Source organism: Dendrobates tinctorius, unplaced genomic scaffold (genome assembly GCF_039654945.1).
Source record: "Dendrobates tinctorius isolate UK_male_01 unplaced genomic scaffold, ASM3965494v1 ptg000069l, whole genome shotgun sequence".
Classification (NCBI taxonomy): Eukaryota; Metazoa; Chordata; class Amphibia; order Anura; family Dendrobatidae; genus Dendrobates; species Dendrobates tinctorius.
In genome coordinates this window covers 21,801,231-21,816,926 of record NW_027361737.1, presented here as the reverse complement: position 1 = coordinate 21,816,926, position 15,696 = coordinate 21,801,231, and the positions used below count along the sequence as shown (strand labels likewise).

Sequence of the window (15,696 nt, the reverse complement as noted above, 5' to 3'; positions counted from 1 at the left end):
AGCCAGCCCCTGTATATACATCAGCCAAGCCACAGCCAGCCCCCAGCATCTGTATATACATCAGACCAGCCACAGCCAGCTCCTGTATATACATCAGCCCAGGCCCCAGCTCAGCACCTGTCCTGTAGCGATTGCCTTAGGAGCACGCAGGTACGCTCCTCCGGATGCCTTAGTTGAGACCGTCACCTGATCCTGATACGTTAAGGTTCAGCGGCGCGCTGGAGACGGGGAGAGCTGAGCGCTCTCTCTCTGCCCACAAAGAACATTCTGACAATCAACATCAGGCGTTCTTAATCCCCTATGTACAGGGCACCTGGGCCACTGAGCGCACCTGTAAAGCCGCTGTGCCCGAAGATTTAAAGGTCCGGCGGCAGGAAAAACAGGTGGCCAGGCCTCATGATAGGTACGCGGCGTGCCACTGCTTCTAGTGGGAGGCAGCTGCCCCCCCGCCCCACGATGGGTAGGCCCATGTATCTGACAACTTTGCAACCCTTAAAAAATAATGTTGCTCCTTTTGAAGCCCCTTTGGCCTTCCATACAGTATAGAGGCCCCCCACAACCCTCCACCCAGTATAATGGCCCCCGGACAACCTTCCAAATAGTATAACTGGCACACACAAAGCCCTCCAAGCATAATAATGGCCACCACACAGCCCTCCTAACAGTATAATTGGCCCTCACAGCGCCACCCAAACAGTATAATTGCCCCCCAAATAGTATGTTGGACCCCAAATAGCCTACCAAGTAGTATGAATGTCCTCCCCAGTAGCATGATGGCCCCTCACATAGCACTCCAAATAGTATGATGGCCTCTCAGAAAGCCCTCAAAATAGTATGATGACCCCCATATAGCAATCCAAATAGTATTATAGTCACCCAAATAGCCCTCCAAATAGTATGAAAACGCCTACATAGCGCACTAAATAGTATAATAAGCCCCAAAACAGCCATCCAAATAGTATAATAGCCTGAAAATAGCCCTCCAAATAGTATGACTACCACAAATAGCAATCCAAATAGTATGATGGCCCCCAAATAGCCCTCCAAACAGTTTGATGGCCCAACACATAGCGGCTCCAAATAGTACCATAACCCCAGCATAGCGAAACAAATAGTATAATAACCCCACAAATAGCCCTCCAAATATTATAATGGCCCCCACTTAGCTCTTCAAATAATATGATGCCCCACCACCTAGTGGCTCCAAATAGTACGATGATCCCCACATAGCCCTCCAAAGAGAGTGATGGCTTCCCACATAGTGCTTTAGATAGCACAATGACCCACACATAGCCTTCCTAATAGTTTGATGGCATTCCACATAGTGCTCCAAATAGTACGATGAACCTCCAAATAATGTTATGGCTTCACAAAAAGCCCTCCAAATAGTATGATGGTCCTCCAAATATTTCTCCAAATAGTGTGATCGCTTCCATAATGTACTTTTTAATTTAAAAAGACCTCACCCAGTTCTCCTGCTGCTCCAGTCTCTGCAGCATGTGGTCTGCACTGCTTAGCACAGCGGTCATGAATGTAATGTCGTCATTGTGTCCACTCCACTGGGGCGTGGGACACTCAGAGAAGATGGTGGAGTAGGGAGCATCAGCTGACTGCTTTCTCTTCCATCATTGCTTTCAAATGTATCTGCATTCAGGATGCGGATACAGTTTAAAGTCGGGCCCCATAGCATCTGACTGGTCTAAGCTTCTGACTGCCGCCTTCAGCAGTACACTGCTGTGTAATGGCTGCTCTCTGCTCTGTGTGTGATTATAACTGACAGATTTGTAGGCTCCTTTCAATGCCTCAGCTTCCATCTCACAGTCAGTCAGTGCGTAATATTGTTTCAATACAACAGAGCTGTGAGAGCTGCAGTTGCTAACCTGTTTTTAAGAAGAAAAAGTTTAGTTCTAGTGTTCTGTTAGTTACATGTCTCACACTGGTAACTTTCTCTTCTATTTACAATAATTTCCAGAGGCAGAGTAGCATGCAGATCAGTGTTTGGGTCATAGTTCTGAATAATTCATTTACATATAAGAAAATTGGAAGAAGAAATTGAATCTCGGATACCAAGGTATCTTTTTATTCAGCTTCCTATGACCAACATGCCCATATTGATGGCTTAGCTTTAGCTGGATTGCTTCTACTGACATATTCCTTTTAAGGCTATGTGCACACACTGCATTTTTGATGCATTTTTGTGACATTTTTTCCATGCCAAATGGGCTAAAAATGCTATGGAATCCTCATGCAAGCTTATTCAATGACAATCCTGAAGTGTGTTGCACACGATCAGTAATTTTCCTTAAGTATTTGCAGTGCATTTTTTTCAGCAGCATGTCAATTCTTTTTGCACTTCTGCACCCATTGACTTCATTTGAGTCAGTCATATCCGCAGCAAAAACGCAGGTATAAAAATGTTTGCAGATTTGCTAAGTTTTTGTTTTGCATTTTACCGGCTTCCTATGGTGTTTCCCACGCTGTCATGTGTAACAGTGTGGGAAACACCAGCACAGTGGTTCTTATCTGTGGTAATACTACCGCTGGTAAGACTGTCGGTCAGAGTGCTGCGGGATCATGCTGTCGGATGTCAGCGTCACCCAACAGCTGTGACAGTGACCCGTAAGCGTGGGCCAATTAGACTACTGCCCACATCGGGCTACGTCTGCTGTCACTGATAACAGTGACAGCAGGTGCCGTTGATGGGAGATGTAGTCTCATCTGCCTGCACCTGTACTCACAGGTAAAAATTACATGCATATTCAAATAAAAAATAAATTATACTCCCCTTAACTCCCAATATACGACGCCCTCATCTCCTAGAAATAATGTAAAATAATAAATCAACATATACTCACTTTTCCACCAAAGTCCATGTAATCCTGAGTGTCTCACGGTAATCTCACATGTAGAACAGTCACATCGGGAGATGTGACTGCTCTACCTGGCCGCTGGCGATACACTGACAGGAGGTAATCGCTCCCGCAGTGTATCACTGAGCTGCCGTAAGAGTTCACCAGAGTTCATCAGCTCTGGTGCTCTCACGGCACCGGTGTGTGAGACATTTCTCACACAACAGTGGTGTCGTAAGGGAGATCACCTGAGCTGATCAGCTGATGAACTCCGGTGACCTCTCTCACAGCAGCTCAGCGCTATACACTGAGGGAACGATTACCTCCTGTCAGTGTATCACCAGCTGTCTTTGAGAGAAGTCACATCAGTGATGTGACTGCTCTCAAAGTGATCAGGATCATTGTGGGACATTATGGATTATCTTCTTGGCAGACAGATGAAGAATATTGTGGGTTTTCTGTTGCAGGAGGGGTTGGCATCGGTGGATTAAGTGTTCGGTGAGTATGGTTTAATTAAGATTATTAAAGGATTCTCTGTCATTATTTCAAATAAAGGACTTTATTTTGGGTGTTTGTGTTTTTTTATACAATATCACCTCAGGGTTACTAATGGATAGGTGTCTTATATACACCTCTTCATTACTAACCTGTGGGCTTGATGTCACCTGACAATACAAAGGTGACATCTACCCCACAAATATGAACCCAACTTGCCACCGCTACAGGTCAAGTGGGAAGAGTGAGGCTAAGTGCCAGATTTGGCGCATCTTATAGATGCGCATTTTCTGGGCAGCTGAGAGCTGATGTTTTCAGACTGGGAGGGGCCAATATCCATGGCCTCGTCCTAGGCTATTAATATCAACTCACAACTGACTGCCTAGCCTTTGGTGGTTAGATTTTATAGGGGGACCCTATGTCAATTTTTTTTATAGAGTCCCCTGTAAACTAGCCAGTAAAGTGTAAGCAAAGAGCTGTGAGCTGATGTTAATAGCCTGGGAACCTTTATGGCTATTGGATCCTTCCCAGAATATTAACATCAGCTGTCAGCTTTCCCTGCGCTTGTTATTAAAATTATGCGGGAGCCCACGCAATTTATTTTTTTTTTTCATTTTTTTCTTTAAAATTAACAGTTACTGTCTGGTTGCAGCCTATGTAGGTTCATTCTGTTAACGCTCCTACATAGGTTGGTGACAATGTTTGTGTTTGCGTTTACTTATCGGCTTAGGCTAGTTTCACACTAGCATTTTTTAGCGCAGCACTTCGTGCGCAATAGAATCACATACAAAAAACGAATCATGCGTTTTGTATGCATTTGCTTTTTTAGGCGCATGTATTTTAACCAGTTTCTAGCCATGTTAACTCTTAAAACACATGCGATTTTAAATGCAGGCGTATGCATGTCCATGCGCACACCTGCGTTCCCATAGACTGTAATGTGATTTTTTTTGCACATTCCGTGTGCAAGTGTTTGCATGCGTTTTTTTGAGACAGGTCAGACGGACCAAAAATGCATCAGGTTGCGTCCGGCGAGCCTAGGCGCACACTACAAAAAAAGCAAGAGCACGAAAACGCATACGAACACGTGCATACGCTAGACCATGCGCCCCATGTTAAAAATAGGGGAGCAGGACGCATGCGCATGGATGCGCATGAAGCACAGCGCTAAAAAACGCTAGTGTGAAACCAGCCTTAGTAATGAGGGTGAAGGGCTGACACCTTTTCATTAGTAAGCCTAGAGCTAGGTGTCAATAACAGCTGCTGACACCAAGCCCTACTACTGCATCAGCATGAAAAAGGTGGTGTTGAACCAAGAAATTACATCACAAAACTTTTTTTTAAATGTATTTATTTAGCTCAAAAAAGCCTTCAATTACTGTACAAAAACGCATACAACACCAAGGCAAAAATGCACCAAAAAAATTCGCAAAAACACACGTTTTTTCTGCAGCGTTTATCCTACCAAGAGATGCAGAAACCTTGCAGAAATTTCTGCAAGCAAATACTCAACGTGCGAACATAGCCTAAAGTCAAGTGGGTGGTTCTGCTTAGTGACTGACATCCTTCCATGTGTACAAATAGAGATATGTCAGTCACTATTTAGTCACGTCCACTAACAGAAAGTGGGCCATTTTTATGTTTATCATTTAAGTTTTATTTTAAGACACTTTTCTTTCTTTTTTTTGTCTTGTGATATTCGTTGATGGTTTTTGCAACGGTGCAACCCAATTTGTCAAAATGACATACAAACTTTATGCAAAATAAAAAATGCTCTTTATTTTTGTACTTGTTTTGTGACTTGTTAGCGCAGAAAATCACACATATTTAGCTAAATGCCACCAAAATATCTGGAATAGATAAAATCACCCCAGGAGAGCACTGGAGTAGACTTGTGCTAAATTGTGACTTTTTAAAAAGTTACAATACAGGAGTCAGCCGAAAACATCTGGAAACTGCAAATGGTCCCTGCCCTTCCCTCACAACAGCAAACAAAAAAAAATAGGCGAAAGCATATAAAATAAACTTCAAAAAAAGACACAAATTCAATAGAAGAAAAAGACTCACATGGGAAAAAAAGCCAAAAAACACCAAAAGCTAAACAAAAAAAAGAAAAAGGTGCAAATGCAACAATGTATCTGAAGACCTCACCAGAAAGAATACAAACTGATTCGGCACTATCATTAAAATGGGATGGAGCGGAAGACTGAAGACTACGGTCCAACATGTGTAAAAGCCAAGATCCGGTTTTGCTCAGCTAGCAGTCCCAGGCAGGGAAAGCAAATATAGTGTCCACAGCAGCAAGAAGGTTTAGCGGTACTCACCGGTAGAAATAAAATGAATAATCTTTGTTTAAATTCAGAAAACATGGTAGCAGGGAGAAGAAGTCTATCAAGAGTGCCAGATCTTTTTTCTATTTGTATATTGGGATTGATATCCTGTTTTCTGAGCACCTATTACATATGAAGTGACGTGCAATTTTTTCTTTTTTTTTTGTTCAGACCTATGGAAGCGTACTCAGATGCAAAACGACCATCGTCTGCATAGCCGCACCCTCTATTCGTCTCCCTGCTGCCATGTTTTTAGGATTTGAATAAACTTTCCTGCTTTGGGCAATAATGAATCGGGCCCTACATTTTTGTCCCACTTTCTGACATCCTGCCTGCAGATTGGACTGAATTCTCAAAGTGAGAGGTTAGCTTTAAATGGAACCTGCCTCCTCAGAAAACACAGTTTACCTGCAGATGTAGAGAAAATAAAGTTATAATCATGCATGGTCATCTTACTGAAAATGCGACTACTGGCGGCACGTTCCGGCACTCTGACAGCCAGCTATGCAGCACAAATGTGAAGAGTGAGCTGTCAATCAAAGTGCCCGGGTGTGCTTATAACTGCCACTCACATTACAGTGAGCAGTGATGTGAGTGGTGACTGCAGCCCCTTTGTGCACGCCACCATTATTGAAAGCTACTGGGAAGAAATAAGTTTATTTTCTCCCAGTAGCTGCATTTTCCGTAAGCCAGCCACACAGGATGGTAACACCCTTTTTAATATAACAGCTTTCTAGAGCTGGTTTTCTACTTTTCTTTTCACTCCACCCTCTTACTGGAGTGAGAATTGACCCTTTTGTTTTGTAAATTCTTGAAACGTTAAAATTCATAAATATGTCTTAAACCTTTTTGGCATAGTGAACCACTCTCAGTTTCAAACATATTTTTAAAAAGTTTGAAGAGCTCAGAGTAAAATGGTAAAAAATGATTTTTTTTGTTTAGAAAATATAACAATTTTTGCAACAATACTTTGATACATTCCCCCTAAAGTTATTATTTATTTCACTCACTAAGGCTAGTTTCACATTAGCGTTTCTTAGCACAGCGCATCGTGCGCGTCCATGCGCATGCGCCCCTATGTTTAACATGGCGGGCGCATGGTCTAGCGTTTGCACGTATGCGTTTTCGTGCGCATGCGTTTTTTGTAGTGTGCACCTAGGCAGTCCCGACGCAACCTGTTGCATTTTTGGGTCCATCCAACGGCGTAAAAAAAACGCTAGTGCATGGAATGCGCAAAAATAACACATTGCAGTCTATGGGAGCGCAGGCGTGCGCATAGATATACACACGCCTGCGTTTGAAATCGCATGCGTTTTAAAAGTTAACATGGCTACAAACTGGTTAAAATGCATGTGCCTAAAAACTGCAAACGCATGCAAAACGCATGATGCGTTTTTTGCATGAGTTTCTATTGCACACGAAGCGCAGAGCTAAAAAGCGCTAATGTGAAAGTAGCCTTAGAGTAGGGAAAATAAGTATTTGATACACTGCCGATTTTGCAAGTTTTCCCACCTACAAAGAATGGAAAGATCTGTAATTTTTATTGTAGGTACACCTCATCTGTGAGGGACGGAATCTTAAAAAAATCCAGAAAATCACATTGTATGATTTTTACATACCGTTATTAATTTGCATTTTATTGCATGAAGTAAGTTTTTGATACAATAGAAAAACAGAACTTAATATTTGGTACAGAAACCTTTGTTTGGAATTATAGAGGTCAGATGATTCCTGTAGTTCTTGACCAAGTTTGCACACACTGCAGCAGGGATTTTGGCCCACTCCTCCATACAGATCTCCTGATCTTTCAGGTTTCATGACTGTCGCTGGGCAACATTGAGTTTCAGCTCCCTCCAAAGATTTTCTATTTGGTTCAGCTCTGCAGAATCGCTGGGCAACTCCAGGACATTGAAATGCTTCTTACAGAACCACTCCTTAGTTTCCCTGGCTGTGTGTTTCAGGTCATTGGCATGCTGGAAGACCCAGCCATGACCTATCCTCAATGCTCTTACTGAGGGAAGGACGTTGTTGGCCAACATCTCGTAATAGATGATCCCATCCATCATCCCTTCAATACAGTACAGCTGTCCTGTCCCCTTTGCAGAAAAGCACCCCCAAAGTATGATGTTTCCCCACCATGCTTCAAGACTAGGATGATGTACTTGAGGTTGTACTCATCCTTTTTCTTCCAAACACGGCAAGTGAAGTTGATACCAAAAAGTTCTCATTTGGTGTTATCTGACCACATGACCTTCTCCCATGCCTCCTCTGGATCATCCAGATGGTCATTGGCGAACTTCAAATGGGCCTGCACATGTGCTGGCGTGAGCAGGGGGCCCTTGCGTTCCCTGCAGGATTTTAATCCATGACTGCATACTGTGTTACTAACGGTAATGTTTGAGACTGTGTGTGACTGTGGTCCCAGTTCTCTTTAGGTCATTGACCAGGTCCTCCTGTGTAGTTTTGGGCTTATTCCTGACCTTTTTCAGAATCATCCTTACCCCACAAGGCGAGACCTTACATGGAGCCCCAGACCGAGGAAGATTAACAGTCATCTTATGTTTCTTCCATTTTCTAATAATTGCACCAACAGTTGTTGCCTTCTCACCAAGCCGCTTGCCTATTGTCCTGTAGCCCATCCCAGCCTTGTGCAGGTCTACAATTTTGTCCCTGCTATCCTTAGACAGCTCTTTGGTCTTGGCCATGGTGGAGAGGTTGAAGTGTGATTGATTGAGTGTGTGGACAGGTGTCTCTTATACAGGTAACGAGTTCAAACAGGTGCAATTAACCCCTTCACTACCAAGGGTGGTTTGCACGTTAACTACCGGGCCAATTTTTACAATTCTGACCACTGTCCCTTTATGAGGTAATAACTCTGGAACGCTTCCATGGATCCCGGTGATTCTGACATTGTTTTCTCGTGACATATTGTACTTCATGTTAGTGGTAAAATTTCATTCATATAACTTGCGTTTATTTGTGAGAAAAACGGAAATTTGACAAAAATTTTGAAAATTCCGCAATTTTCCAAACTTGAATTTTTATGCCCTTAAACCACAGAGATATGGCACACAAAAAGTTAATAAGTAACATTTGCCACATGTTTACTTTACATCAGCACAATTTTGGAACCAAAATTTTTTTTTGTTAGGAAGTTATAAGGGTTAAAAGTTGACCAGCGATCTCTCATTTTTGCAACACCATTTTATTTTTACGGACCACATCACATTTGAAGTCACTTTGAAGGGTCTATATGATAGAAAATACCCAAAAGTGACACCATTCTGAAAACTGCACCCCTTAAGGTGCTTAAAACCACATTCAAGGAGTTTATTAACCCTTCAGGTGCGTCACAGGAATTTTTTGAATATTTAAAAAAAATTAACATTTAACACTTTTTCACAAAAAAAATTACTTCAGGTTCAATTTTTTTTATTTTACCAAGTGTAACAGGAGAAATTGGACTGCAAAAATTATTGTGCAATTTGTCCTGAGTACGCTGATACCTGATATGTGGGGGGGAACCACTGTTTCGGCGCATGGCGGAGCTCAGAAGGGAAGGAGCGCCGTTTGACTTTTTCAATGCAAAATTGGCTGGAATTCTGATCGGACGCCATGTCGCGTTTGGAGAGCCCCTGATGTACCTAAACAGTGGAAACCCCCCACAAGTGACCCCATTTTTGAAACTAGACCTCCTAAGGAACTTATCTAGATATGTGGTGAGAACTTTGAACCCACAAGGGCTTCACAGAAGTTTATAACGCCCAGGCGTGAAAATAACAAAACATTTTTTTTCCACAAAAATGATATTTTTGCCCCAAAATTTTTATTTTCCTAAGGGCAACAGGAGAAATAGGACCCCAAAAGTAGTTTTGCAAATTGTCCTGAGTAGGCTGATACCCCATATGAGGGGGTAAAACACTGTTTGGGTCCATGGCAGAGCTTGGAAGGGAAGGAGCACCATTTGACTTTTTCAACGCAGAATTGGCTGGAATTGAGATCAGACGCCATGTTGCGTTTGGAGAGCACCTCATGTGCGCAAATAGTGGAAACCCCCAATTCTAACCCTAGCCCTAACCCTAGCCCTAACCCTAGCCCTAACCTTAGCCCTAACCCTAACCCTAACCCTAGCCCTAATGCTAACCCTAGCCCTAACGCTAACCCTAGCCCTAACCCTAACCCTAACCCTAGCCCTAACCCTAATGGGAAAATGGAAATAAATACATTTTTTAAATTTTATTATTTTTCTCTAACTAAGGGGGTGATAATGGGGGGTTTGATTTACTATTTATGGTGGTTTTTATGTTTGGCAGCTGTCGCACGCTAAAAGACGCTTTTTATTGTAAAAATAGTTTTTGCATCACCACATATTGAGAGCTATAATTTTTCCATATTTTGACCCACCGAGTCATGTGAGGTCTTATTTTTTGCGGGACGAGTTGATGCTTTTATTGGTATCATGTTTGGGCATGTGACATTTTTTGATCGCTTTTTATTTCGTTTTTTGGGACGCAGAATGAACAAAAACCAGCGTTTCATGAATTTCTTTTGGGTGGTGCGTTTACGCCGTTCCGGGTGCGGTAAAATTTATAAGGCAGTTTTATTCTTCGGGTCAGTATGGTTACAGCGATACCTCATTTAGGTCATTTTTTTTATGTTTTGGCGCTTTTATGCAATGAAAACAATTTTATATAAAAAATAATTATTTTTGCATCACTTTATTCTGTGAGCTATAACTTTTTTATTTTTTCGCTGATGATGCTGTATTGTGGCTTGTTTTTTGCGGGACAAGATGATGTTTTCAGCGGTACCATGGATATTTATATGCGTCTTTTTGATCGCGCGTTATTGCACTTTTTGTTCGGCGGTAGGATAATAAATCATTATTTTTTGCTTCGTTTTTTATTTTTATTTTTTAAGGGGTTCGCTTAAGGGGTGAACTATTGGGACAGTTTTATAGGGCGGGTCGTTACGGACGCGGCGATACCAAATATGTGTACTTTTATTGGGTTTTTTTTATTATTTGCAAAAAATGAATTTTTTGGGGAATATTTTTTTTTTTTTTTAATTTATTTAGCGATTTTTTTTAATTTTTTTTACACTTTTTTATTTTTTTTTTACTTTATTACAATGTCCCAGGGGGGACATAACTGTCCTGTGACAGATCGCTGATCTGTCACATTACAGATCACTGTGACAGATCAGCGATCTGTCACAGGCACTGCACAGGCTTCCTCATGCCTGCGCTTTGCAGGCACTGAGGAAGCCAGCTTCCTGCAGGCCCCCGGAGGTCCCCGTCGCCATATTGGATCCGGGGACCTGCAGGAAAAGAGCCCCCCGCAGCAGCGCTGCACATTGCGCTGCCGTGCGGGGCTCAGGGAAGCACGGAGGGAGCCCCCTCCCTGCCGATGCTTCCTTTTAACCCCCGGTACACGGCGATCGTGTTTGATCGCGGTGTGCAAGGGGTTAACGTGTCGGGGGCGGTCCGTGACCGCCCCTGACACATTGTGCCGGGTGTCAGCTATGATAATTAGCTGACACTCGGCCGCGATCAGCGGCGCTCACCACGTGGGCGCCGCTGATCGCGATGACGTAATATTCCGTCCATGGTAATTAGGTCCATGGTCACATGGACGGAATATTACGTCAATTGTAGGTAAGGGGTTAATACAGGTAGTGAGTGCAGAGTAGGAGGGCTTCTTAAAGAAAAACTAACAGGTCTGTGAGAGCGAGAATTCTTGCTGGTTGGTAGGTGATCAAATACTTATTTCATGCAATAAAATTCAATTTAATTATGTAAAATTCATGCAATGTGATTTTCTGTTTTATTTTTAGAGTCTGTCTCTCACGGTTGAAGTGCACCTACGATAAAAATTACAGACCTCTCCATTCTTTGTAGGTGGGAAAACTTGCAAAATCGGCAGTGTAAGGCTAAGTGCACACGTTGCAGAAAATTTCTGCACAAAAACCTGAATCCCTTCCCAGAAACCGCACCTATTTTTCCGCGGCGGTTTTTGCGCGTTTTTTGCGCAGTTTTGATGCGTTTTTTACCGCAGCGGTTTCTAAAAGCATGGGAGAAGCCTAAACCGCGGAAAAAACCGCAAAATTAATGTGCATGCTGTGGTTTTTACCGCGATGCGGTTTTTTCGCGGTAAAAAACGCATCAATGTGCACAAAAAGTGCAAAATGCATAGAAATGACTGTGCACCTTATTTTTAGCGGTTTTATAGTGAAAACCGCGGTAAAAACCTCTAAAAAAACGCTGTGTGTGAACACAGCCTATCAAATACTTGTTTCCTTCACTGTATATAGTGCCATTAATTTCCACAGTGCTTTTATACATATGCATCATTCACACAAATATTGCAATCATACAATGTTTGCAATTTGCATTCATTTACATTCAAACAGAGGCAAATTTTTACTGGATATTACTCACACCCAGCCCTGGTGCCTGAGGAGGTCTAAAGTTTTTTTTGCCAGGTAATAAATGGCCAAGTAAGACGTGTGACAGTGTTAGGCCTCTTTCACACTTCCGTTTTTGACTATCAGTCAAAATCCGCCAGGTTTTGAAAAAAACGGATTCGCTATTTTTTTTGGCGGATCCGTTTTTTTCCCCATAGGGTTGCATTACTGGCGGATCTTGACTGATAGCCATCCGTTGGATCCGTTTTTGTGAGGATCCGCCAAATTTTTTTCGTCCGCCGCATGCTTGGACGGACCTTGCAACGTTTTTTTTGTTGTTTTATCCACATTTTCCATTGCGCATGCCCGGAGAAAGGAAGTCAGGGAGAAAATTAACCCTGAAATCCTTTCTGGCGGACGAAAAAAAATTCTCTCTCTCTCTCTCTCTCTTCCTTTAAAATTCTGCGGATCCGTCACAAAACGGATCCTGTGGCATCCGTTAACATCAGTTAGGAACCGATCCGCTTTTCCACCTTTTTGGCGGATTTGAACTGACACAAAAAACTGAAGTGTGAAAGAGGCCTTATAGATTTTCACTTGGGCCCAGGAGTTTCAATTTCTGCCTTTGCAAGAAAACAATTAACCCTTTTCTCTATCACTACTATAAGAAAAGGTAACAGAACAGGCTACATGGAAAAAAAACAATGCATTCACTTCGATCTGTGTATAACTGGCTCCAATAATAAAAAAATAAAAACTGTCTAGGATCTGATCTTCTTGCCATAATAACAATTGTACCATAAATCGTGATGTTTTCATCCATAGAATTTTGGCACTTACACTTAAAATAAATAGAAATGACCTTTATTCTTTTCTGCTGTACCTACAGATTTACTGTCCCAGAATGTTTTGTGGTTTTTAATCCTGAGTGTTATTCCACTGAATTTTACAAAATCAAGTAAGTACCGTGTGTTAGTAAAGTTCAATCAATTGAGTTGTCCCATTTGAGAAATAATATTGGGGGCTACAGTGGGCATACAGTTGCTATTTGTCAGTTTATTTATCTCGTACCATTTTTATTCACCCACCATAACAAAGAAAAGAGTTCTTTAAAGGGAGTCTGTTGTAAGATTAACCCCCTGTCTATATGCCCCCAATACTGCATGTATGAGCTTGCATGTCTTTGACATGTAAGTCAGTCATCATCTTTCTATCTTCTATCTGTTGTTGCATTCCTGAGCAAATAGTATTTTCATTCATCACAAGTAAGGCATTAAGTCCTCTGGGAGAGACCTGGCACTTAACAAGTCTCTGCCTGCCCAGGTTATTTCCCTGTCCAAAACCAGTCTCTTTAGCTTTATTGATTGCTCACTTTAATTTTCCTTTCTGGTGCCTGTGAGCTGTCAATCAAGTTAAAGAGGCTGATGCTGGGCAGGGAAACAACCTATAAAGTAAGCAGCTCAGAAAGTGCTCTGTCAAAGCCAGAGTACTTAATTCCTCATTTTGCCTATGAATGAAAGTTGTAATTACTTGGGAATGCAACCACAAATAGAAAATAGAAAGGTGACAAGTATTTACATTTCAAAGACCTGCATGCCCATATATGATGATTGACGCAAAGACAGTTTAATCCTACTAGCAGAATACCTTTAAGGAACTCATTTTTGTGGGGAGATGGAATCAAATTATTTGGGAGTGCAGCAACAGATAGAAGATATAAAAGTGTACATGGATTTATACTTCAAGGACCTGCATACCCATTTATGCAATTTGGGGGATTGATATTAGTAACAGATTCTTTTTAATACCAAACTTTTCAAATCATGCCTTTTCTGACTTCATTTTGCGCAGAGGATACAGTCATATAGAAGCATAAAAGGACATCCTAAAATTGACAAAGTTGGAAGCAATTGTGGAAAAAAAGTGTCTGCTGCTGTGTGGCTTATCACTGGGACCCCAACTGATCATGAAAAGCAAAATCCTTTGTTCCCCATTTCAACAGAGAACTGTACTCAGCTATCTTCATCTGTCCTGTAGGCAATGAATGGGAGTGGCAGTGTGCAAGTGTATTTTAGAAATTGCCATAAGGCAAACAAACCCTAACTAAAGATTCTAAAATAATTATTAAAATATAGCTTTTATTTTTTAACTTAATATTGTATGCTGTTTAAAACCACAGTGTCTGTGTTGGCCACTGTAAAGACTTCCTATGAGTTTTGAGATGTTAATTTAAAGGGAACCTGTCAGAAGGGTTGTACACAGTAACCTACACACAGTGTCAGGTCGGCGCCATTATACTAATTAAAATGATACCTTGGGTGATGAAATCCGTCTTGTGGTTGTTTAATCTTTATTTGTATTTTTCAGTTAATGAGAGTCTCGAGCTTCGGGACGGCCTGTAAACTTTCCATCTGTTTCCACATCAGTTTTAGCTGTTTTTCTCCCTTACCTCACATTATTGTCAGATATGTAATACCGTATTTAATAAAATTGATTATTTTTTGCTAAGCTTACCCCTTTTGTTTGATTATCTCTCCACTCATGATCTATATGCTTTGAGCAGGGGGTTGGACCAGATGGCCCAGGAGGTCCCTTCCAACTCTACGATTCTATGATTCTATACTACCTAGATCGTACTATCCATAGCTTCAGGATTCTCAGATTGAGGAATTTTCTCTTTGTTTGGTTAGCTGATGTACCGTAATTGTCTCCACAATCTAGAGATCTTATTATACAGTGGCTGTAAAGGAGCCCTCAGAACGCTTATTAATAATTGATGCATAATTTGGTCATAGACCTTAAGGCCACATGACAATCTTCTGTAGTTTTAAGGTTCTTATTCTTTATTGCCATGGAATTGGATGCGCAAGCGCCGTTATCTGGCATGTGATCCTACAGTCCTAAATTCCATTTCTACCTGGTGTAAATTACCTGGAAAGGGATTACAATTGGTCTCGATATGGCGCCAATAGACCCAATTGGAATTACTTTGCAAAGACGTTTTGATTGGTTAAGTGAGTGCTTTTTTGATTAAGATGAACCTATAGGTTAAAGTTTAATGGTTGAAATCTGTTTACCTGTTGGACATGTTCTTATATTTGTAACTAATGCTTTAGGATTGGCTACTGTGTTAACACCATCCGTTGGATGACCTCCATGACATCACATCCTACATTATATAAGCTGTAGGGTCCCACCCAGTGGCCATTGCAGCCTTATTCCCCTGAAGAAGCCAGTGATGGTGAAACATGTTGGGGAGGCAGCTGGTTATATATTTTAAAGGCAGTTGTCTGTACAGTAGTTATAATAGTTAAAAGTACTAGTATAGTAGTTAAAATAGCACTAATTGAATAATGAACCCACAAAGAGACTGTAAAATTGGAATTAAATTAACCGGTCAGAACTAATAGGAAGTCTAATACAGTTGCCAATACAGACACTGTAGTTTTAAACAGCATACAATATTATTTTAAAAAATGTAAGCTATATTTTAATAATTATTATAGAATCCTTAATGAGGGTTTATTTACCTTATAAGTCTGAAATACCCTACACTGATTCTTCTTGAACAGTTGAGGAGTGTGCATGTGTAATCTCTACTAACATGATACATACAG

General features: G+C 41.4%; 1 protein-coding gene across 1 annotated transcript in view; it reads left to right on the top strand.

The window, feature by feature from the left end:
- The window catches only part of PROC (protein C, inactivator of coagulation factors Va and VIIIa), a 226,464-nt gene that overhangs the window by 52,680 nt on the left and 158,088 nt on the right, over positions 1 to 15,696 (top strand). The window contains exon 2 of the mRNA XM_073581084.1: positions 12,969 to 13,037. Coding sequence (XP_073437185.1) covers positions 12,969 to 13,037 — 69 coding nt within the window. The remainder of the gene's footprint in view (positions 1 to 12,968; positions 13,038 to 15,696) is intronic.